The sequence below is a fragment of the Dryobates pubescens genome, chromosome Z (genome assembly GCF_014839835.1).
Source record: "Dryobates pubescens isolate bDryPub1 chromosome Z, bDryPub1.pri, whole genome shotgun sequence".
NCBI classification, from domain to species: Eukaryota; Metazoa; Chordata; class Aves; order Piciformes; family Picidae; genus Dryobates; species Dryobates pubescens.
Window position 1 is genome coordinate 127,462,636 of NC_071657.1, and position 25,536 is coordinate 127,488,171.

The window sequence follows — 25,536 nt, forward strand, 5'->3', positions numbered from 1 at the left end:
AGATGCTACAACATAAGGAGAGTAGTGTATCATCTATCAAAAGGTAGAATGTTAAGTAACAATTGGATGACTCTTTAAAAAACATAAAATACAGTTCAAAAAGCTTTGGAGCTCAAAGGAAGAATAATCAGAAACACTTATGGCATGTCTGATGAGGAAAGACAGACTAGATTATAATAATCACCTCTTTTGACTACAAAACATATTAATCTGCCAGAAATTAAATAGTCCCTGTAAACTCATGTTTTCCAAAAGGCTTAAAATAACCTTAGTCTTTCTTTTCAACAACTGCATTCATAAATGCATGATAAAGAAAAAAAAAGTTCAGCTCCTGTATTGAGCTGTAAAGCCTTGCAAATAAACAATAAACTATACTAAAAATTCATGGAGATTTCCTTGAAGTGGATGAAGTAAGCAAATAACTTTAAGTAAAGCAGTTTTAGGAATTACAGAATGCTAGAGGATGGAAAGGACCTTCAGAGATCACTGAGTCCACCCCTCCTGACAAAGCAGGATCTGCTAGGGTAGTCTGCACAGGAATGTATCAAAGTGGGTTTTGAAAGTCTCCAGAGAGGCCAGCCCATTCCAGTGCTCCATCATTCTCACTGTAAAGAAGTTTCTCCTCATGCTGAGGTGAAACTGTCTATGTTCAAGTTTGTACCCATTGTTCCTTTTCTTATTACTGTGCACCACCAAAAAGAGATTGGCCCCATCCACATGACACCTACCCCTCAGATATTTATAGACATTGATCAGATCCCCTCTCAGTCTTCCCTTCTCAAGACTAAACAGCCCCAGGTCTCTCAGTCTCTCTTCATAAGGGAGATAACTTTAAGTCCCCTATTCCATAATATTACATAAGGCTATTTGTATTACAGAGAATACTGTCCAGTCTGTGATATACCCATATGCTAATGTGTAGTTATTGGAAGTAGTTTAAACAGGAGCAAGACTACCATGATGTTCCAGCTCCTGAAGTACTTCTCCAAGCTGGCCATAGTGGCAGTTTTCCCAATTTCCAGTCTGTTGCTTAGTGCAGTTGGGCTGCAGTTCTGCCTACTGCCACTGCAGTTTCAAAACAGATGAGATTACACTAACAGTCTGACAAAAGCCATGGAAATTCAGAGTTAAGCATGTTATACAGTTCATCCACAGGAGAAAAGACAGGAGCTAGTGAAGCACATTTCCCACTATGCATTCACATCGGAGTGATTTAAATGGGCAATATTTTATAGGGTTGGTTGGTCATCTTTTAGTATTGCATGATCTACCAGGATTATCAGCTGGCCTGTGACCCTGCTATTTAAAACTAATTGAACATTGATACAGGTGAGGACAGATGGAGAAAACACAGTAAAAATGTTCATGTTTGTCTTGTATGAACCTATTGTGTCGTTAATGAGTTTCAAGAAGAACCCAAAGCCACTTGCTATCTTACGGGAAACAAAAGTTATTCTTATCTTGTGCACAGAAGAAATGAATTGGTCTAACTGCAATAAGAGATAAAAATGATTATCAGTGTGCTTTTAATGACTATTGTATACAGCACAGATGTATTAATCAGAGCAGAACTGCAACTTCAAGCTCTTAGTTCACTATTTTACTTACCATCAGCTCCTACTTTTAAGGTCAGTATAAGACTGGAACAAAACACAAGAAAAGACTGAATATAGAAGAATACTTCTTAAATCATTAGCTGTCATTTTAATGGGGTTAGACTTCAGCAAATATATGAGGCATCAACTAGGTAGCTTTACAATTTCCAAATATTGTTAGTCTTAGAAGACCGCTCACTTGAAGCCTGAGCTCTCCACTCAGTTTACAAACTGCCCCTATTTCCTCAGGCTGATGATGTAACTGCCTTATTTGCAGTGTCTTGGTTAGGATACAAATACAGTGGGCTCTGCAATGAATTTGCTCTTGGAGGTGGTTGTGTAGTAGTCAGTCTTTCAGAATTTCCTGGAGAATTCTCCCTCCACCTTGGACTTGCCTGCTCCTGAGACACTTCCCACACAGATGGGCATGGGGAGGTAAAATTCATGGTGGATTGTGAGAGGTAGTTCTCCTGAAGACCTTCTTCCTGGAGGCACCTGTTTGAAAGCACTTCTTTTTCTTTGGAGTTTCGCCATTTCATTCTTCGATTCTGAAACCAAATCTTCACCTGTTCACAAAGTAATGAGACCTTATTACAGTATTTTCTTTACACAACTTTGCTCTAACAAGGCTTTTCTCTTTCCATCCCCTTGGTTTCATGGTACTTCCTTATTCATAATTATAGTGGATACAGTGAAGCTGACTGATTGACATGATCTGAGGATTTTCCCATCGCTATTTACAACAACAAAACTAAACACTCTCCTTGATTTTCACCAGCTCAAATACTTGGCTTAGACAGGAAGAAAGGACATCCCAGTGGCTAGGTGTAGAACAAGAGGACACAGTCTCAGGATGCACCAGGGGAGGTTTAGGCTGGATGTTAGGAAGAAGTTCTATACAGAGAGAGTGATTGCACATTGGAATGGGCTGCCCGGGGAGGTGGAGTCACCATCATTAGAGGTGTTCAGGAGGAGACTTGATGGGGTGCTTGGTGCCATGGGTTAGTTGATTAGGTGGGTTGGATTGGTTGATAGGTTGGATGCGATGATCTTGAAGGTCTCTTCCAACCTGGTCTATTCTATTCTATTCTATTCTATTCTAACTTCCTGTAGCAACATCCTTCTAGATAGTAAGGGATTCAGAGTAAATCAGCATTGTCATTAGCAAAAATAAGTGATGCACTGATGATTTGAAAGAGGCTCTAAGAATTATGACTGTCCCCTTCACAAGCATACCCAAAACCAGCTTCAAAATATGTGTTATGACACAGTAGTAGTGAGCATTTAAAGACTAATATTTTCTGCCTGACTCCAGTTTCCCAGCAGTTGCCTAGAATCCATGTGTTTTGAGATGAAACCAAATTGATCACAAGTGTTCAAAGGCATTTCTGAAATGCTGGGGAAAAGCTTGGCAAAATATGTATCTAGGAACTGCTTTTACATGAAGAGGAGAAATGGTGGAGGGCATCAAATTATCCAGGTCATATTCCCTTCTCCCTTAAGCATTTGTTTTTAGTTCTAGGATCCAGATACTTGATATGAAGAGGAAGGTGCTATGATAGGGAATGTTTGAGAATCATTGCCTGAGATAACACATACTGTTCCTACAGCACAACTGGACAGAAAATTAATGGAGTCACCTCTATGGCAACTACTCTTCCTTTCATGAGGGGGGAAAAAAATAAAAGAGATACATTTCATCTGTTCTATCATTAGAATGAATTTGTTTTCCTGTAGTGGTAGTTGTTACCTATGTGCCATTGTGCTGTTTTTAATTTCCCCAGGCTCCCTTGAATACCAAGAACACAGAAGAAAAACTCGAGGAAATAATTGTAACATTAAGAATTTGATTACATAATGGAAATTTTTAGGCAGCACCCTGGTGACTGCAACTGCACATTTTCATTGAAACAGTTTATCCTGCAGAGATTATAGCTCTGCTCATCATATTGAGCAGCATCACATTCTGCTTCTTTTTTGTTTATAGTTGCAGTGCTTGTGATTGAGTTAGAATCATTCAGATTGCAAGGAGCTGCTCCAGACCACAAAATCTAACATCCTGTGCAAAGTGGAGCCAGCTACCCTCCAAGGTAAAGATGATGAGAGATCCCATTGCCATTTCCAGGCTTCTCTGTCCTCCAGACAGCTTTGGCCATACATATCCTAAGTGCTTTCACATCTGCATCATGCAAAGTAATAAAATAGCACTTTCACTCTCTCATACTCTTTCAGCTGTCCTCTAGAGACGTGCATCTCCTGCAGCACCTTCAGAATCCCATCTGCTGGTGGCTTCCATGTTCATTCTCTGCTGTTACATGCCCCCACAAACATTTTTCCCAGTTTCTTTCAAGTTTTGTGCTCTTCAAGTTAGGCACTTTTGGTTTTATCCGAAGCAAAGTCAGGCTGCTGACATTTCAGGCTGGGCTACTGCCACTCAGCACCACCATTAATGTACTTGTTCAGTAAAAACAGCTCACTAGAGGTCTTAGATCCACGCCTAAACTCTGAAGTCCTGTAGTAGGCCAATTCAAACTCTTCTCAAGTATCCCATGAAATGTGCATTGGTAAGTAAAGTGGGAACATTTTATAATATGACCCTAAACAATTTTTCCTTCTACAGTTTCTCACAGCTCCAAGGAGCTCTCCCTCTCTGCAGATAAGGGGTTTCTCTCTGTAGTGATGGTTACCTGTCTGTTGGGACAAAACTATTTTAGAGCAAATGCTGTTGACTCCCCCTGTGCTGTTCCATTTTTTTCCTTCAAAGATTTTTCCTCACAAAGAAAGAAAGTCAGTCACAGATGCTCTCTCATTCCTTACCTGAGACTCCTTTAGACCCAGGTTAATGGCCAGTTTCTTCCTGTCTGTTTTACTAATATACTTCTGCTTCTGAAACATTTTCTCCAAAGCTTTCCTCTGGTCTTCGGAAAATACAGCTCTTCTTAATATACCTCTCCGGGCTTTGGAGTTAGATTCCTGGGTCAGAAGAGGCAGCACACTTTCCTCTCCTAGTGGAAAAGGATGAGAGTTTCACATAATATCTAACACATATCTGAAAAATATTAAGTGCTGTTCATTGTAATGCTACCAGAGTACTGTGCCAAACTTGATTTGTCGGTGTTACAAGTGTGTCGTAATGCTTCAGTCATGTTTATGAAGGATTAAATCCTCACTTGTATCCAGAGGTGTTGTCAGTGGTCAGGAGTTCCCCCCTGACACGGTAAAAACTAAATCAGATGAGTTCATAGAGGAACAGTAAGATTAAGCCTATGCTAGTGCAAAATTCAAATACAGTTGGGGAAAAACTTCTCCGCTTTCCTTTGGCTGTTATCAAATAAACTGCACTATGTTTTCCTAGGAGTCTATTTTTCTCCTTGTGTGAAATGTAGAACCAGATAATAGTCTGTAATACAGATTCAAAGAAACTAAATAGACTTTCTTTATTTTTGCTTACTAAGAAAAGGCTTTCAGAGTGAACTGTTTTTCAGAAAATCCCTGGCCATTCACTTACTTATTTTGGAAACCACACTAAATTATTTCTTTATTAGAGGATTTGGGGAGTACTTGGACTCAGTTCTTTAAGCCTGTTTTTTTAATTCTTTGACAGTTTGAGGGAAAATTCAATCACATCCCCCTGATCCATGCCTAGAGGGAATCCCACCCTGGAAAACAGCCTTAAAGTTGGGGGAGAGAGCTGCACTGGAGAAGCAGATGTATTTGCATTATCCCTTCATTAGCCTCACAAAGAGCATAGAAAACTCAAATCCAGATAAATTTCTTGCCTTCCTCACACCCAATAAAGCCTAAACCCATAGTGCTTTCCCTCTAGAAGGATATGGTGTACGGGAAGCAGTCCCTAGTGAGGCTGGGTATGCCTTCAGCACTCCCAGCTTCCCCAAATGCTCACCCAGGGAACAGTACCAGTGGCCAGTTGAACAGGGTCTGTTACCAAGCACTGGATGTGCTAATTGCACAGGTCTGTTGCAAGCAGGCCAGGAAAAAGCTGTATTTTGACACAGAAACCTGTGGCATTGCTATATAGCTACTGCCATCTATGATCTTAATGTAGGAGAGCAGCCTTGAAGGCAGCTTTAATTTGTACTGCATGCAACGCAGACTTTAAGGTGAAACTTGTTCTCCTGCTGTTCACCTTCCCATGGGCATGGGCCAAGACTGCTACGCCACCTTATAGTTACAGCAACTGCAAAGATGGGCTGCTCTTAAATTTCTGTCAAGAATCTGATTATTTTTATATCAAAGCCAATGGCAAATTCCCCACATAAAGCAGATTCTCCAAAAGACTGCGTATTTTCCTGTGAAAAAGTTATCTGTTCTAGTCAGCTGCAACTGCAATTGGGAACTACAACAATACAGTTGTTCAGTAGATACAGTGCTCTTGAAAACACTAATTAAATCCAGATGCAGCTTCCACAAACTGTTCCTTCAGGCTACAACACATTTCAACTTCTGTATATTATACTTACATGCACATGGGTACGTGTACCTTTAAACACTCACAGGGAAACAAACAAGCAGACACTGAGGGTATTGTAGAACTGTGTATGTAAAATAATGAGAAACTAAAACGTGTAGATATGTACCTCTTGCAAAGTTGACTAAATACTTCCGTGGTGCAAGTGTGACTGGTTTGATATTACATGCATTACCCCAGTTATCCTGCTTCTAGCTGTGACCAGTAGAGAAAGAAAGGCATGAACTGAGCAAGTGTGCAATAATCCTTCCCTAAAACATACTACCACTATGAAACTAGTTTTTTAGGGACCAATGCATTCTGCTAAATGTGCCATTCTTTAATTTTCTACACTTTAAGACCTCATCTTTATCTTTGTCTCTTGTAACAGCCTGTGGCAAAATGTTCTTGTTGTTATTATTTTAAATGTTACAGTATAAGTAAGTCTAAATTTATACAGAAGTATTTCAAATTTCAAAATTACATCTGAGACCAGATACAAAAATCACAACCTACTGCCTACTGTCCTGATATTTATTATGGAGTGAGACAAAGTCAGATTCTCTCCAAACCAAAATAAACTGTCTGCAGAGCAAAAGTCAAAACGCCACAATGGAGGTTACTGCAAAGGGCAAGCCAGGTTCATATTTCTCCAAGGAGAGCAAGGCCCTTTCACAACCTCCACCCCAAGCTCCCATCCTGCCCAGCTGTATGGCCAGCTGTGGGCAAACACTGACCCTTCTTCTTCAAATATGTTTCCTATCCTTGCTCAAATTTGGTGAATTTAGGTACCTTTTTTCCAGGTAGCCTCCAGGTCATTTCTGATGAATCAGCCATTCTCATGTACTGTACTGGAAGGTACAGTCTGACAGAAGAGCTGGTACCTTCTCTCATCCCCACCATGGGGCGAGAGACACCAACAAGAGAAGAGGCGTAACAGAACTGGTTCTTGCCTCCTGGTCTCCATTCCACAATGGAGTTGTCAGCCAAGGACAGAGGATACCAGATTATGTGACCCTTTAAAATTTGTCTTGCCTGGCTGTTTGTTAACAGTCAATCAGTGAAGAAACAACCCCCTGCTGGAGCCCCAAGGCACCAATTAATTCTCATACAGGCAGCATGTAGGGTATAGCTTAATACCTGTGTTAGACTAACTTAGTAGTGAAGAACCTACACTCTTTAAGACATGGCATGTGACTGATTTTAAAAGATTAACTAAACAAAATTTACTAGTGAGTCAGAATGCTCACAAGCATTAGTTAACAGCCACTGGGTCAAAGATTTTGAAACTCTTGTTTGGGGTAATGAATACTCATACCCAACAAAGCAGCCTACAGAATTGTTTTTTAAAGAATACTCCATATTCCAAAATGCAGACAAAAACTAAATGTCAGTTTGTGGATTAAAGGACTTTTCAGCACAGTGCGACAGGCAGCCGTTCATGCATTTCAACAACTCCATCAATACGAAGTAAGTCAGCTTGCAGCCCGTCACTCCCAACATGCATCAAAAGGTTTAGTGTTCTGATGACATAAATGTGAATCTGTTACCAACTATTTCCTATGTTGCTGGATTGATTTTTGTTTTGCTTTGGGTTTTTTTTTTAAGGCTTTCCTTTGTATCCTAATATATAGTGATAAATGTCCTCTTAATTTGTGGAACAATCTTCACTTGCCTTCATGGCAGAGACCACCTTGAAGGAGCAAGTAAAAGCTTTAGTCATGGTTTCCATTTTTTCATTTGAATTCAATACATTCTAGTTAAATGGACAATTAATAGGTCACTTCCAAAATAGTAGTGTATCAGTCCTAGTTAATAAACAATCCCCACAGTTGATAATGGGCCTATGTATTCAGCAAGTCCCTGTATACACTCAGCTCATCCACTAAATCCCTTTTCAGGTAGACAGGGTTATATGGGAAGATGAGCTAGAATGAGTCTATAAAAGTCAGTTTCATTCACTGCTTTATTTTTCAGTCAAGTGCTTTAAATGGTGTCCAGAAAATCTCTTGGAATGTGAGACAGGAGAAAAGACTGGCACATAGAGTATTGCTTTATGGCCATACAAAAGGGCAACTGACCCTTGCCCAGGCCTTTTCAATGTGAAATGGTTCCTAAAGTTCATCTGCACAGTGAAAAATTGTGGTGAGGTCGCGTGTGGATGAGTAAAGTGAAAGTGGTGATTGGTCATGGTGCTGTCAGCCATTGTGGGAGAGCCGGGGCCATGTAAAACGCTCTGTGGGAAAGTGTCAGCCCCCTAAAGAGGTGCTCAGAAACTTGCAGCTCATTAAACTGCCAGCATTTGCTGCCTCACTTGACAAGAATCATTCAGCTTACCAACTGCCCTTCTGAAACATTCATAAAACACATGCACATAGTCAGGAAGGGTTTGAATGCAACTGTGATTAAAAAGTATATGCTAGAGTATGCACAAGCTCCAATTTTTATTTGGATTTCATATGTGATTTGTGCTTTTCCTTTGCTTCTAAGGACAAGGAAATACTGCTTCTTTTTGTACTCTTGAGCCATAAACATGAAAAATAACGAATATCCCTTCTTACACTATGGCACAAAAGCTTCCAAATCAAGGTTAAATTTCTATTTGGATCAAATGGAAGTGTGTCCCAGGTCTTAATCCTGAACGTACAGTGTATACAAGCCAAAATTCCCTTCAACTTACTATTTCAATTTTTCCAGTTTAATTTGAAAAGAAAACCAAATTAAACATGTGCAGGCATTTGACTGCTACCAAAAAAAAGAATGACTGTTTCATTTAAATCATGCTAGGGCTTCCTGAATCGTAATTTACCCCTAAAAGACATTAAAATGAAGCATCCATTTTAAGATCTTTCAGCTTTCTTATTTTCTTATTTGCAAATGTTTACTGACACAGTTTCTTAAAAGACTGGTTTTAAAGAATCTTTTCTATCAAACTGAAAACAAGGAGCTTTCCTAGGTTAGCCCTGTCTGGGTGTCTCAATGCCATTAGAAACCTCTCACAATTGCTCAGTGTACTTAAGTTTGATAAATCTTTGGAAACCCTCTGAATAGGATTGCTGTGATTTTACTAAGGAATTAGCTGCTGCCATTGCATCACCAATTAGTTTTCCAGAACACATTAAATCCTGCTGCTTTGGTTTACAGAATAACTCAAGCATTACTGATGAAGCATAAAAACTTACTTGGAAAAGCAGTGGGGGATGCAGGGTGCTGACAGGACCCACCGCAGCATGCTGAGTAGAATGGCGGGGCTCGGAGAAAAAAGTGTTTGGAAAGAGCTGCAAAGAAAGCAAAGATCTAATTGATTATCCATTGAGCTTAGGTGATATTCATAACAACGGTCCTCCAAGAAGTCAGTGTGTAAAGTCCTGCCCCACAAGTCCTTTTTCCTTTTTTTCAAGATGGTGATATTTTTAAGGCAAACAATGATAAACCAAGCAACCAGTGATAAACCAGGCTGTTTTACACGCACAGCTTAACTGTAAGATGCAAAACTCAACGTATTTATTGTAAGAATAGAAGTCTGCAGATTTGAAATTTGCCTCTGTAATTGCTATAACAATGGGAGTATTTTCCTAAATATTGAGACTGAATGCATTACTTCAATAATATATTGTTGAAACAACAAATGTAATGCATTTGAAAAGGTTATTTTAAATAACTCTAGTAAGCAAGTTACCTCAGAAAAATAAAATCTATGAGGGAATTCTATCTCTTCTGCTTGTACTCCAATGGTGATAATAGTTGAATCAAGAAGGTCTTCAATAAACAAGAACCCTTTGTGAATAAAATCTGTAAAATGCAATGAGATAATCCAGTTGAGCTCTCTGGGCAGACTACAGGGCCTGATTCTGCTAGCCTAACATTAAACCCATCCTTGCTGAGAAAGTGCTCTGAATTTAAATAAACCATTTACTGGAAAATGCTCTGCTTAATACAATTAAACAAACAAAAAACACCAAACCAACTGCAAAATCAACCCACAGAATAAGGCCATATTTGGTAAAATTTCTATAGATTTTTTGAACCAACCAATCATAAGTCTCTGTTATGCCTAAATGGTGTTTCCAAAACCTGGAAAGAACTTCATTACCTAATAATCCCGTAGCTGTTGTCTAAAAAGCTCATGGGATTTTACATTAATCTTAATTTCTGTTCAATTCTAGTTAGCTATGAAACCTGCAATATTTCACTTTTGAAAACAGATTCATCACACTGCTAGAATTGCATGCTTATAAAATGTGATCAGCATCAAAACATTTACAGCCTTTTCCACTTTGGGGAAATAAACAGCCTAGAGCCTATTGGTCCAAATCTCTAAAAATAACTTAATGAAAAAATTTAAAAAAAAAATAACTGCATGCTTAGATTTGAAAAAAAAAATCAAGAAAATAAGAACTAAATAATCAGGAAAGCCAGATAAATAGATAAATGCATCTAAACCATCTTGTTACTCTTTTAAAGGTTTTTCAACTGGAATTAAAACCCAAAGATCACTTGAAATTAGATTCCTGAGTACCTATTAGGGCATCATAGTAAGTTTTCTGACCATTAAATCTGCTCATCTTCCAAAGCAATAAAGTAGAAAATTGTCTCAACATGTTTAAAATATTTACCTCTGCATTTTATCTGAATTCATACAAGATTAGGTGAAAATTTCTTCAACCGTAATGACAAGTTCATAAGCATTTTACTGCTAGAGCTTTTCAGCGACACTTTACTGTTTCTAATGAAATACAAACATACTCCAAGAGGAACTAATTGCCTGTATTTGAAGTTTATGTTTACAAAACATTTACAGAAAGGAATTATTTACATCACACATTTAGTATTCTAAAGCTTCTTTTCCACACAAGACCACCAAACATGAGAAACTGTGTCCTAAAGAGCTTAAAACAGTTGAGAATGTGCAGCCAAATATTATCCATCTCATCCATCCACAGAGCTTCAACATAACTGGTGGGGTGTGTAAGTTGTAAAGAATTTGACTAACTGAGGCAGCACAAGAGATGGAGAATGTAAAGATGTGCCAAATAATCTCAGCCATCCTCCTGAACATGAGGACTTGTTCTTGACAGTATCTTTTATATATTGCTAATATTACATTTGCTGCAGTTCCCAAACTCCCAAGTGAAGAGTTTTTCCTTCCTTCCTTAAAAACCACATTCCTCATTCAACTATCAAGTTTCATTCACAGTCAGGTAAAACCTTCTGCTGCTATAAATACAATTTAATACACAGAACGTGCCACACTCAGTTACTTTGCTTTTCACACATCTCAAACATTCCTGGGCTACCATAATGCTCTGTTCCCTTTAATCATTGCTCCAGCACCTTATTCATGCCCTACAATTTTTATCAAGACACACTGGCCTGGTCTTGATATTCCATAATGGTTTCTTTACTCCCTCTAGTCCTTGGCTCTTTTTTGATAATGTGATGTTTGTAATGATACATAACAGAGCCAGGAGATGTCTGGATAAACCAGAATTAAGTAGGCTATTGCTTCAGACAGATAGCATGCTCCTGCAAATAAAGATAGAAGAATAGGAAAGGATAGGTTTTCTCCATTCACTGAATCTCTCAACGAGGAAGCTGCAAGCATAAAGGTCAGGAGATGGATCAGCATCAAAAATTGAGACTTTCTGCATCAGGAAACTCCAGATGAGCTATGTATTTCTATGGATGTTGCTGACAATGATTTAATGCACTAACACAGCACCATGATGCACAGTAGAGATCTTAACTCCTCACTATGGAAGGACATTGAGCTGCTGGAGCATGACCAGAGAAGGGCAATGAGGTTCATGAGGCCCTGGAGCACATGACCTATGAAGAGTGTCTGAGGGAGATGGGGTTGTTCAACAGAGAGAAGAGGAGACTGTGGGGTGACCACCAATTATTTGTTGGTCAAGACATGTGAAGCAAACATTGTTCACAGTTCACATAAGGCTGAAAATTGCTGAAACATCAGGATATTAGTTCTGTATTTATTGGCTAGAATGAAGTACACAGTAACCAAAAGATAGCTGTTGCTTCCAGCCATGTGGAGAAAACATTAACCAGGGATCAAATCCCACTAATTCATATTCAAGATACTTAATCCTTTTTCTGCTTTACATTTACACAGTACTCACCTTCAGTACTGTGTGCAGTTCTGGGCCCCTCACTACAGGGAAGATATTGAGGTGCTGGAGTGGGTCCAGAGGAGAGCAACAAGACTGGTGATGGGACTGGAGGGAAAGCCTTATGAGGAGAGGCTGAGGGGGCTGGGGGTGTTTAGCCTGGAGGAGTCTCAGAGGGCAACTTATCACAACTCTACAACTACCTGAAGAGAAGTTGTAGTAAAGCGGGGGTCAGGTTCTTCTCCCAGACAACTTGTGATGAGAGGGCATGGCCTGAAGCTGCACCAGGGGAGGTTTAGGTTGAATGTTAGGAAGCAATTCCTCATGGAAAGGGTAAATAGACACTGGAACAAACTGGCCAGGGAGGTGGTGGAGTCACTCTTCCTGGAGGTGTTTGACTGGATGTGGCACTCAGTGACAAGGTCTAGCCAATGTGGTGATGCTAGGTCAAATGCTGGATTTGATGATCTCAGAGGTCTACTCCAGCCTCAATAATTATGTGTCTCATTTTACTAAAAAAAGGACATTGTGGGGAACTAAGAATTTCAGAAGACTTTAGTGACTTAGCTTTACAGATGCATGAACATGAAATCTCAATCCAGCACTATGAAAATTGTACTACAAGCTTTGAATTATTTATTTATTTATTTATTTATCAGGTCATATTTATAAAAGGATGAGCTATCCAAAACTGAACAAATAATTTAATTTGCTTTTTTTTTTTTCACAGAAGAATGATTCTTTTGACACTGTTGCTACATGCAAAATTTTATTAGTAATGCTCATTTTTCAGCTTTGCAAATAAAAAGCACTTTACTAAACACGCAAATGGACCTCAAGCTCATCTAGTGCTGAAACTCCAAGATTAGTTCAGATACTGACATTTTAAAATACAGTGCCAGCTCTGAAGTTACCATTCAATAGCCCTCCCATACTAAAATGTCATGCTGATAGTAAGACCAGTTTTCCTTCCAACTATCTACCATATTGAAATAAGGTTCCTGAGTACAATTTAGTTAAGATGGATATGTAATTTTAAAATGGCTTATTGTTAAAAGACAATATCTGCTTTTCCTAATCCTAGTGTTGTGAAATGATTCAGGAAATAGTGTAGCCTGTTAGCCATCAGGAAAGGGGGAAGGAGTGAAGGCAAATTGGTTTATTGAGGAAAAATGAAGTGATGGTAGACTTGTGGTATTACCCATATTGGGCTCTCTCACTGCACGTGCTGTTAGTTTGTTGGTGGTCTTTTAAGCTAGCTGATAAAAATGTGGTATAAACCTGCCAAGAGAGCTGAAACCCCTCCAAAGAATATTTCAGAAAGCTGGTAAGAGCCAGCTAACAAGAAACAGTAAGCACAGAACAGACAGACCTCAAGCTGCACAAACACTTTAATTCTTCAAGTACTGCTAAACCTACACAAACTGCTTTCCACAGTAATGCCCAGGCTTTAGCTCTAAGAACCTTAGATGATTTGTGTCCAAAAGGAGGGCACAAGGAAACCACAATTTCCTACTTCTGTCCATCACTGGCAATTATTACAGTAGGCTTTTGCCAAGCCGCAGAAAAGTTTTGTGTCATGATAAGTTCTCTGCAAATACTCCAGCAGTAGCTCAGCTATCTTAGTGGTCCAGCTGAGCCACATGTCACCATTTCTGCTCCCAGACGACAAACCCTCCCAAATCACAAACCCTGGGCCTCACAATGAATCATGGCTGACCCCAGCAGTTACTGTGTTTAGAATGCAACGTTCCAGCAACAGTTGTGCACCCCAAAGTGTTTCAGACAGCTGAAGGAGCCTCTGGGCAACAGAATGAAGCAACAGTCACTACTATAGCCCAACAAAGGCATGCACCACATGAACCTGGCAAAACTTACTGCAAGAGCCTGTTTACAGCATCCCTAAGATTCTTACACTCCTAAAATTACTATCTATTCACTCCCCATTCATTCCTGTAAAACATGACCACATGAATGCTCACAGAAAGTGAAGCCAAAAGGGCAGACCAGGGCAGTATACACAGATCAGGTTTAAAATATTGGCAAAGATTCACTGAAAGGTGTTTGAAGTTCTAAATGTGTATTTTTAAATACTACATGAAAGGCAGATGTGTGAAGTGTGCATTTATTTTTATGTTGCATCTTGGTGAGGCTTTCAAAAATTAACAGAGTAGTCACACCAAAAAGGGCTTGAAATGTGCTAATGGAACAATAATCATTTTGTCACATCTATAGCAATGTAGTAGCTGATAGAGTGTCACTGTAGATGAACTGAGATCATGTGAATCACTCTCAATTTTCAGAGGCATCATTCAAATGCCTTATTATTAGAGCACAATTTGCTGTACTTGTTTTTCTCTGCCTGAGGAAACACAGGTGCCTCTGGATGGTGACAATGCATGGTCGTATTTCATCTCTGTGATAACCCAAACTAGCAACCAAACCCTACACCATTTGCCAAGACTCCAAAGTGTCAGTCTTGCTATCAAGAAGAAAGATGCAGCAGCCTCTGGTCCCAGAGAGATTCAGTTTCTGGGAGTGTGGTGGCAGGATGGATGCCGACACATTCCAGTGGATGTGGTAAACAGTCTCTACCATGGCAAATCCCATGGTCAGAAACTTCACGTTTCTTGGGTATAGTGGGATTTTTGAGACTGCACATTCCTGGATACAGTCAGATTGTGAAACCTCTGTACAATGTGACTCGAAAGAGAAACAGTTTCCAGTGGGGTCCTGAGCAACAGGCCGCTTTTGACCAGATAAAACACTTAAGTAGTCCAAGCAATGGGCCTGGGACCTGTCTGAACTGGTCCAGACATTAAGAACATTTTGTACACGGCTGCAAGGGACAATGGTCCAACCTGGTGCTTGTGGCAAAGAGCTGCAGGTGAGACACGTGGATGTCCTCTTGGTTTCTGGAGTTGAGGCTATGGAGGTTCAGAGCCAAATTATACTCCAACAGAGAAAGAGATTCTAGCTGCCTGTGAAGGAGTAAAAGCTGCTTCTGAAGTAATTGGAACTGAGTCACAACTTCTAGCTCCTAGATGCCAGTTTTTAATTGGATGTTTAAAAGTAAAGGTTCTACACCACATCATGCCACAGATGCCACATGGTCTAAGTGGATTCTGATAACACAGAGAGCTTGAATGGGAAATCTTGAAAGACCTAGTCTGGTGGAGGTGATCACAAGCTGGCCAGAAGGCACTAACTGTACTAAACCTCCAGAGGAGGTAACTCATGCTAAGGAAGCTCCTCCTTACAATGACCTTTCTGAAGATGAAAAGAAATATGCTTTGTTCACAGACAGTTCCTGTCGTCTTGTTGGGAACAAGCAAAGGTGGAAGTCTGCAGTGTGTAGTCCAACACGCCAATTTGCAGAGACAAAAGATGGAGGAGAATCCAGTCAATTTGCAGAGGTAGAAAAGCTGTCCAGCTAGCTCTTGACGTAGCTGAGTGTGAGAGATGGCCAAAGCTTTATCTCAACACTGACTCATGGATGGTAGCCAATGCTCTGTGGGGTTGGCTAAAGGACTGGAAAAAGAATGGTTGGCAGAGAAAAGTAAAGCTTATTTGGACTGCTGACCTGTGGCAGGACATTGCTGATTGAATCAAGAGAATTCCAGTGAAGGTGAGACACACTGATGCTCACATTCCTAAGAGCAAAACTACTGAGGAACAGCAACACAACCATCGGGCAGATCTAGCTGCAAGAGTTTCTCAAGTAAACATGGACTCTGAGTTTGATCTTGACTGGAAACACCAAGGAGAGATGTTCTTAGCTTAGTGGCCTCATGATTTGTCAGGACATCAAGGCAGAGATGCAACCTACTAATGGGTTTGTGACATATCCATAGACATTTCCATGGATGCTATCACACAAGTCATCCATGACTGTGACATTTGTGTGACTATTAAGCAGGCAAAGCAAATCAAGCCCTTGTGGTATGGTGACAGATGGTCCAAGTACAAGTATGGTGAGGCCTGGCAAACTGACTACATCTCTCTACCTCGTTCCTGATCTGGTAAGCTGTATGTGCTTACTATGGTAGAGGCAAACACTGGATGGTTGGAAACTTATCCAGTTCCACATGCAACTGCACACAACACCTTTCTTGGTCAGGAGAGACAAATCCTGTGGAGACATGGAACTCCAGAGAGGATTGAGGCAGACAATGGAACTCACTTCAAAAACAATCTTGTGAAAAACTGGGCCACAGAGCATGGCATTGAGTGGATATTCCACATCCCCTGCCATGCACCAGCTTCAGGGAAGACTGAACACTACACGGTTTGCTGACGACCACTCCCAAAGCCATGGGGATGGATCTAGCACAAGCAACCTGGCTGGTAAATAGTAGAGGTTCAGTGAATCGAGCTGGACCTGCACACCCAGATTTGCTACAAAAGGTAGAGGATGATAAAATTCCTGTTGTTAGAGAAAAGAGTATGTGGGGCAAAACTGTTTGAGTACTTTCTCCTTCAGGAGAGGCCAAACCTGTGCAAGGGGTGGTTTCTGCTGAAGGTCCTGGTCACACTTACTGGGTAATGCAAGACAATGGTGAAATTCAGTGTATTCCACAAAGAAATCTAACTTTAGCTGAGAGAGTTTAACTTCAGAGTGTTGTACAGATACAATATAGTGCCCAAAAAGTATAATCCATGAGGACTCTACAGTGCATGAACCCTAGGAACCCTGAGAGCCCTGAGTCAACTGAGAGTCCCTGTTCCTTTTCTTCACCTCATCTGCAGAGAAACAAACTGCTTCCTGTTTTCTTGTTTCCTAGTTTTTGGACTTCTGAATCATCTACATCTGAGACAGCCAGAATGGACTATGACTTTTATTTACTCATTATTGTGGACATTGTTTTAGATTAGATGGATGGTATTAGCATCCGATGAAATTGTTTAGAAGGGGTGGACTGTGGTGGGTTTAGGCTATGCCTTTAAAATTTAGCAGCAGATTTTGAGCAGAAAAGTAGAAAAACATAAATAAATCACCACTGCATGTAAAAAGGAAAGCAAATTCATTGGATAAATATCTGGAATAAGAGGAGCTGTACCATAACAATTCTTCCCATTTATTTTTCTCTTCTCTTCTGATCTTGGCTGTTTTGCTTTGCTCAGGAGAGATAACATGCTTCTGGCTGGCCTTAGATAAGTCTAACCCACTGCTTTTCTCTCTCCGCTCCTCTCTGTCTCTTGGGACAGGGAAGTTTGGGGGGGGCAGTGGAACAGCTTTCCCTGGACTTTTTACCAGGGAGGTTTTTGTGTTGTTTGCTAATTGTAAATATCTGTATAATATTGTAAATACTGTATATTCTGTACATATTCACTGCATTCCATTGTAGAGTGTAGATATTGCTTGTAAATACAGCTTCATTTGCTTCTAACTGAGTTAGTCTGGCAAAAAATGAATGCTGGGGGAAAACTTCAATCCATCACATCTGGAAAGCTATGGATTTACCAGCTTTGTCTTCAGCTTTGTCCTTCTTCAAGATGCCCATGCACTAGTATGCGCCAGCATTTTCTGCTTACCAACTCTTTTTGAAAGGGTAGCATTACTTTCACTTCTCTGTCTAAAAGTTCAGTGCATTGTCTAAGCTCCTTGTCTGGGCCTCCTGTACAGCCAATGAGAATAGATAAAGTGATGAATCTATTCTGTAGAGCTGCTGAACACAGATGTCTAAGAAGGTATTTTGTGTCAAGTGATGCAGGCATCTCTGTATCGAGTATGGATTAGACAACATATTTAGACAACTAAAATAGACAAAACATTATTATTTAGTCAATCAAATATATAGCTGAATGAAATTCTTCTTATCCTTCATAGGCAATACAAAACAATACAATCCTCAGCACAGGTAAAAGTGTCAGAAATCTAAAATTCAGCCATAAAGGCACTAAAATTTTTATCTTTGATTTTCAACATATTACAATTTATTTAGAAGTAATTATTTTTCCATTTTTATTTTTTTAAACACATGAGGGTTTTTTTACATTTGTACAAACAAAGAACGTTTTCAAGTTGAAATTCAAGGTATTAACATAGTCACAAATTTCCAGGGGTGAGGATTGTAACAAACACCACCAAACTGTCCAGGAGGAGGAGAAGGTAAAATCCTCACCATACATACAAAATATCTTGAGAATTATGTGCTTTAGCTTCAGAAAAAGGCAGCCTCTCAAGGAAAATTTTCTGAAGTGGAGTCACAACACAAGTGTCATTTCTCCAACTTCGTAACTCACCTCTAAAAAAATAACCCAGGTTGCTGAAAATATTTAGGTGCCTAACTTTATAAGGATCAGGGTCTACACATTTCATACTTCAAGCAGCATCCTAGTGCTTTACATTCCTGCACTTGTGTTCATTTTGAAAAAAAAAAAACTACCTTCCCAAATGTGCTATGGCTCATGATTGACCATAAAGGAAATATTCAGAAAAGTTAGCTATTTTGCAGAACTGCATTATACAAGAATGCACAACACTTTTGGTGTGCCACAGAAGCAGAGAACTTGCTTTCCAAAGTTCAGGGTAATAGGTTAATGAAAAAAAAAAAAATCAATCTGAAACCTGCATTCAAGTAGAGAACTTGCTTGTTGAGATTAATCCTTATCACAGTCATGTACTTTCTAAAAACATAGAGACTATACTATGTGATTGCAGAAGACTAGCTCATTCTGCATTACAAAACACATTTCAGGGAAGCTAACTGTAGGCATGGTTGATTCCACAGTTTCCCCCCAGTGAACTGTTTTTCTACAAACCCCACCATTTGTCTTCTTAGTGCAGCTCTGTGATCTTCTGGCAGTGCTTAGATCTTAGTATGACCAAACTCAGGATCCTCTTTCTTTCACAGAGACGGCACAGTAAGAGTAGCCAAAGGCAAGGGCATTGCCCAGCCAATATTCATATTCCCTGCTGAGCCCAGGCTGCCAGACTGGTGGCTGGGTTGGAGAGTAGCTGGCACTAGTCTAGCTCTGGCAACCTTACCAAGAGGACAAAGATTTGTCCTTTAGAAGTCATTTTGCAGCCACTGTTAAGGTATGCTGGCCACTCCAGACCAATTCTATTAAACAGCTCACAAACTGGAAGCTGTAAAAGATCTGCACGGAATCTGCGATTTCTTTTAATTACACAAACTTCTCTGCCTCCAAAGACAAACATTGAAAACAATGAAAGTGTCTCAGTGCTCCCAGCAATCAGGGCACAAGAAAAGATGTAAAATACATCTCCCCACCCTAAAGAAACTTTCTATCTGCAGAAAACATCAATAAATCAGGAAAATCCTTGAGATTTATTAGTCAGCTTGTTGCCTGAGTGAGGACAGCACTTTCCAGAGGCTAGTGCAAGCCTAGAGGGAGCTGAGAGAAAGCACTCTGCTCTTTTCTGCCTTTTATTTTACTGAAAGTTAGTGCTACATGTCACTTGAGGACACACTAGCTGCCAGCTGGTTTGAAATCAATAATTAATAAACATTTATTCACTAAGAGGGAATCCAAAATGAGGGAAAAATCAATTTAATTTTAGTAATTCAAGTATCTCCTGGTTGTCATAAAGAAATGCAAGAGATGTTACCAAAAAAATGGGCAATAAGATATAAAGATCAACATAAAAGAGTGTTGCAGATAGAATTTGTGTCATCATCTCAAGGGGGAAAAAACTTGACACTGGTCCAAAGAGCTAGCCTGCAGAGGAAGGCTTGGTTTTATTTCCCTGCAATGCTACTGTTTTTCTCTATTACCTTAGGCAAATCACCTCATTTCTTTTTTGCTCCAGCTCCTCTTCTACACAGTAGAAATCAGAAGAGATTTCCTACTGGCACACTGTGACAATACATAGATTAAAATGTAAAGTACTCAAATGTTACAGAAAGAAAAGCTAAAACTGTATCACAGAATGGATGTGTGTATTATTCTAAGTCTGATTCATATTTACGATGTACTTGTTCTAATTGCATTCTTCTGTGTTATATGCACTGCACTTTACCCTGCTCCACTGTCATCTGATGCTTTAGGCCAAAAATCCTGTAAGATCAGTATTCCAGCAAATTTTACAATGAAAGTATCTTGCTGTTATATTTGTCTCATTGTGCTTTTCAGTTTCCTGTCTCTGTTAATTGGTCAAAATGCCATGATTAAAGTAGAAAGCCAGATTTTTGCCAGATTTTTGCCATATATGCTCACAGTCATGGTTATACCACCAATGATCACATTCTGGCTGTAAAGCATTTACTGTCACTTTCCTCTAGGGCAAATTACTTGAGAAGATCAGAGCTGTTCAGAGAATAATTTCAGGTAGCAGAGTAACTTTGCATTTCACTCTGTGATCTGCTGTTAGCCAATACTTCCAGAAACTAAGTCACGAGGAAAGACAGAGAGTGAACCTCTTTCAAGCACCTGTGCCACAACAGACTGCGTCTCAGCATCCTCCATGTTATTTTCCTGTCAGAAACACTGCAAAAAACTCTCAAGTCTTTTAGTTTATCCAGAAGACAATGACAGAACAAGGAGAGAGACCAAATACCAGATTAGCAAGCAGAAACTGAGGACTTTTTCCATGCTTGAGTGTCCCTTAGTTTGCTCAGAACTTGTATCTGGAGCTTCCCTCATCCTTTAAGAAGCAGTGCAAGTATAAACTGCATAGCTGCAAGATGTTTCACTGGGAAATGCTGCTTTACATTTTTTATAAAGTTTTTAGCCAGGAAGAACAGAATCTGGGCATCCAGTGTTTAAAAAGCTTTCCTAGTCAGGGCTATGAATACACACCATATGAACTTCTCAAAAGAGAAGAATCAGGCTCACAGCACACAGGTTGGGAGAGATTCAGTTCAGATAGAGAGAAACACAGCACTTGTCACACCTGCTAAAGGTGATGGACCCAGTTCAGTTTCACCAACAACACTGGGGCTTCAAGAACAAAGTGCAGGAAAGCCTGCAGGAATCTCAGGCTGGTATAAACTGGCATACCACTGCAGAAGGACAGTGAGTTTATCACAGCAAAAATGCTCCTGCTTTTCCTTTTTAAGTAACACACTGCTTGCTCATGCAGCCATACTCTTAAGTCAAAATAAACTAAATTAATTTAAATAATCCACTATTTCATTACTTTACATTATTTCATTTAAAAAACCCTGAGATTTTAATATTTTACAGACAACATAAAGATACTTCTTCAAGGCCACTTAGTAGATGATGCATCTAGGATGTGACACTTTCTGAGTACTTGTTCACTTTCTCCTTTAGGGTAATGTTGGAGAAGTCAAAATATGTATGCAGAAAATCACTTGAAATAGTGAAAAATAAATCCTCTGAATCCTGTAAATTATGGTAATGGAAACTTGCTAATAAAAGTCTGCTGCTGAGGAGTTAATAAAGGGAAGGGCTACCATGACCAGATGTACGAGATCAAGAGTGTCATCCCACTTGGTCTCCTTCGCTGCTATGGATACGAGTTTTCCAGTTTACAGAAAGAATACAGGATTTTCAATTTTAGCACTTTTATGGAGTGTTAAAAGGTACCCTAAAACAGAGTGCTTTCTTCGTGCCTTTCCTTGATAGATGCTGTGATTGTTACATGTTTTTGGAACTGTAAAAAGGTTCAGCTTGAATAGTTCAGTCCCTGGTGTGATTTTATATTCCTTCCTTTCTGAGAACTTTTGGTGACCTCACCAGAATCTTGAACTACATTACCAATACAGATTACTGATTCTTAAAGTTCTGGTAATTTTTCAAGTCTCTTTTCTATAGCCTTTTTTTAATTTAAACTTTAAAACCCCCTGGATTAGGCCAAGCTAGTTTGTTAGAGCGCTTCTAGGCCCTGCGTTATCTATAAAGCACTCGCCTGTTTGGAAAGATTAATAAACTCATTTTGCTTTACCATGTTCAACAGTGGTTTTAAAGATTTAGACTGAGATTTTCCAAAATGTCATGTGATTTGGGATCTTGAAATAGGAAAGTTCATTAAAAAAAAAAAAAAAACAGACAACCATTAAAAAAAAAATCACATAAATCAGCGAATTAAAAACCCCCTACCCGGTACAAATTACTTAGTTTAAACACCTTCACAAGGTATTTTACCTAAGTAGACTAAAATTCTTATGCTGACAAAATTCTATCCCTGCCTAAACAAGAAACACATCACACAGCCTGACCACCCTAGCCTTACTCGCAAATGCAATTGTCCAGTCTGAATGGCTCCTCCAGCACACACCTACACTAGAGAGAACAGCATCCTCAGAAAACACAAAATTCGGCTCACCAGGGCATTTTCAATCTAATTTGCATCTGTGAAAGTTCATACAGCTAAGAGTCCCTCATCACTTTAGCACAAGTAAGTGAAGTCAGAATCAATACATCCCTGAGAATATTTGTTGTACATCTACATTTGCAGAAGCCCCTTTTTTTTTCCCCCAAGTGCATAATGCATGAGAAAACTTATTATTTCTCACTGCTCTAATATAGAGCATGGTGCGTTTGTCCAAAGCTCCCTCCGAAATCCCTGGGAGCTGTGGGATCAGTAAAAAACCTTAAGATTGGACTCAAAATGATTAGGCAGACTTTGCTAAATTCATCAGCGCCACTGTAGGCCAATCAAAGAACGAACTAATCCTAGAAATAAGTATTTGACAAAAATAATCATTCAGGAACTTCTGTGAAAGTTCACCTACAGTAATGAATGCTGGAGCATTTGGTACCTCTCTTTTCACAAGTGCTCTAAGCCCAGCATTTTCTCTAAAGCTTTTTATCCTTTTTTTTCCCCCCACCTTTTCTGGGGAAAGGGGGGGGGGGGTGGAGGGGGCGCAAAGGCAGGAATGGGGAGAAACATGCACTTAATTCTGGAAAGATAATACTTGTCCTATTTCCTGGCCTGGCCTATAGTTGTTTAAAATAAACATGTTTTCATAAGTGATACGCTTAAGATAACACCCAGGACAGCTGAGGTCTGGAATATTCAGAAATGTTGATGTACACTTCTTTGCCTCCCTCCTGCCTACCTTTAAAGTACATCATGCTTAAACCTCTTTTCAATTTTGCAGAATAGCGTATAGGATTTAACTAAAATAAAATTATTCTTGAAAACAACCGTTATTAATTCTGTTTCTAAAACAAGCCATTAGGTTTCACACCTTAAAGCTTTACTTCAAAAAGTACGGCTCTCCTTGTGCAATCTTCAATACATTTTAAAAATACATGACGCTAAAATAAAAACTCTTAAAATACTATATAAGACTGAAATGTACCGATAAAATGGAAAGGCAAAACATAGTCTAGATACCGAGTTGAACAGCGAATTTTGTGCATTTCCTTTGAATTCTGCTACAGTTCCATAACTGACATAAGTGCGCATTCCTAAAACGTTGTTCATGCCCAGACAAAACATAGTCATATGAAAAAGAGCACATTCAATAAACACGTGTGCTGTAGAACTAGTTATTTCCACTTCAATGACACTGCTTACTGCCGGCCTGTTCGACGGAAAGCCGCTGGCATCCCCCCCTCCAAAGGAACACCACGGGCCGGACAGGTCGCTGGAAAACTGGTCAAACCGGCACAAGTGACACGTCTCTCACCACCCCGTAAAGCGCTGGCTTGTACTCTAACACCAGACCGAATTGTTAATCACAGACCTTTTACACAGCTTTAAAGCTTTTGTTTGTTCTGGTGGTGGGGTTTTTTTGTTCTGCCCTCGGTTTTGCACAAACTTATGAAAATTGCCTGTTTTGCTTCAGTTGATTTTCCTTTTCGTTGCAAGAGCTCAGTCCTTCAGCCCTTGCTGTCCCCCCGGGACGTGGCACACCGGGAAGGGGCTGCTGCCTCCTGCCTCCCGAGTTATCGCTACCGAGAGGAACGTGACCGCTCGTCTTTCTCCCAAAACTAAGAATTTCAGACCTTCCCGAAGCGCCTGTTGGCGTTAAGCCCTTTTACCATCCCTTTAGGCTGTGAAGAACTAGTAGACCTGAAAGAACTGGGACCAAGGGCAGTTAAAAGCGCTCGTCACGACCAGCACGACGCTCTGCGGCACGCGCTATACTACAAGTGCGCCGGCCAGCGCAGTTTAAACCCACCGTCCGGCTGCCCTCCTACCCGGACCCGAGCCCGCTTCTCGAGGTCCCGTCGCCAGCGGCAGGGCAAGATTCTGGCCCCGGTGGTACGGCACCCAGTGGGGCACGGCGTGCCACCGCCTCCGGGATCGTCGGAGCGGCTTAGAGGAAGGGAGCGGCCGGGTCTCTCCCTGGCACTCTCCTCGCCGTGCCGAAGAACGGGTCCGAGCCCTTTCGAAACCCCTTCCATCCCCTCTCCCCGGCGGCGGGACGCGGGAAGGGGCCAGCGCTCACCTGTGGCTGCCGGCGGGAAGACGCTGCCTCTCTCCGCTGCCGGAGCCCGTGCTGGCAGGCGGCCGCCGTCCGCCGCGGAGGGGTTAAGCACTTGAAAAGCCCATCTTGTCGGGTAGAGACCCCCTGAAGGGCTGATTTGTTCCGCCGCGGGGCACAGCTTGAGGGGGACGGGGCTGGCGGGGAGGGGACGGAGCTGGGCAGGGCTCGGCGGCGCCCCTGCTCGCAGTAAGTTCTCGATGAGGAAACTTTTGCCCAGGTTGCCGAAGCCTGGCGCCGCCGGCAGGTTCAGGAGAGCCGAGGAACCCACCAGGTCCCAGTACAGGGCACTGGGCAGCATAGCGAGGGCTTTCACCCCGCCTCGCCCTGCCCGGCCCAGCCCAGCCCGGCCGCCGCGGCCCTTCACTGGGCAGGGACGGGGAGCCGGGCTATAGGGCTGGGCGGGCGTAGGGGACGCCTCTCCGGGGGCTGAGGGGAGCGGAGCGGAGAACTCGTCGGGGCTCTCCGTGGAGATGCGGCGCTCCCCTTCGCCGGGCTGGAAGGTGTGTCCAAGCGTATTCATTATGTCAGCCGGGGACGGGGAGTGATGGACACGGCCAACAATGCCGCCTTGCCCGACAGCCTCCCCGGGGGAAGGGGGGTAGGGCGGGGAGTTGAATGGCCCTGGCTGCGTCCTGGCGCAGGGGTGGTTGTCCTACTTTACCCGCCCGCCCCCCCGGGCCCGTCGCCATGCAGAGAGGCCAGGGGCGCCCCCTGAGGGGGGCACCCCTGGTTTCCCGGCACGGCGGCGAGCTCGCGCCTCCCGCTGCGGGGCAGCACCTGTGTGGAGGGGAAAGGAAAGGCCTCTGGCCTCCGTCCCGACAGGGAGGTGGCACCGGTGCTGGCCGCAGCGAGATCATGCCGACCTAATGATCCCATGAGGTAATGGGAAGATAGTCATTAGCTCACTCCCCCAGGGCTTTTTTCTTTTTTTTTTTTTTTTTTTTTTTTTTACTTTTTTTTGCTTTGGTTTATGC

The 25,536-nt window shown here is 41.3% G+C and overlaps 1 protein-coding gene across 1 annotated transcript; it reads right to left on the reverse strand.

Moving 5' to 3' along the window:
• Nucleotides 1-1,194: 1,194 nt before the first annotated feature.
• Nucleotides 1,195-25,048, reverse strand: DBX2 (developing brain homeobox 2). Its single transcript, XM_054178788.1, has 4 exons — nt 24,524-25,048; nt 9,246-9,341; nt 4,413-4,600; nt 1,195-2,161 (listed from the first exon to the last, which is right to left on the reverse strand). The coding sequence occupies exons 1-4, from the start codon at nt 24,858-24,860 to the stop codon at nt 1,841-1,843; spliced, it is 942 nt and encodes a 313-aa protein (XP_054034763.1). The 5' UTR covers nt 24,861-25,048; the 3' UTR covers nt 1,195-1,840.
• Between the last annotated feature and the right edge of the window lie 488 nt (nt 25,049-25,536).

Excerpts from the sequence above, each read along its gene's own strand:
- DBX2 (XM_054178788.1), bottom strand. The coding sequence starts at position 24,860 with ATGCTGCCCAGTGCCCTGTACTGGGACCTGGTGGGTTCCTCGGCTCTC. Across the intron at positions 9,342-24,523 it reads CTTCCCGCCGGCAGCCACAG|CTCTTTCCAAACACTTTTTT; the intron begins GTGAGCGCTGGC and ends CTTTCTTTGCAG. Across the intron at positions 4,601-9,245 it reads ATCCCCCACTGCTTTTCCAA|GAGAGGAAAGTGTGCTGCCT; the intron begins GTAAGTTTTTAT and ends CTTTTCCACTAG.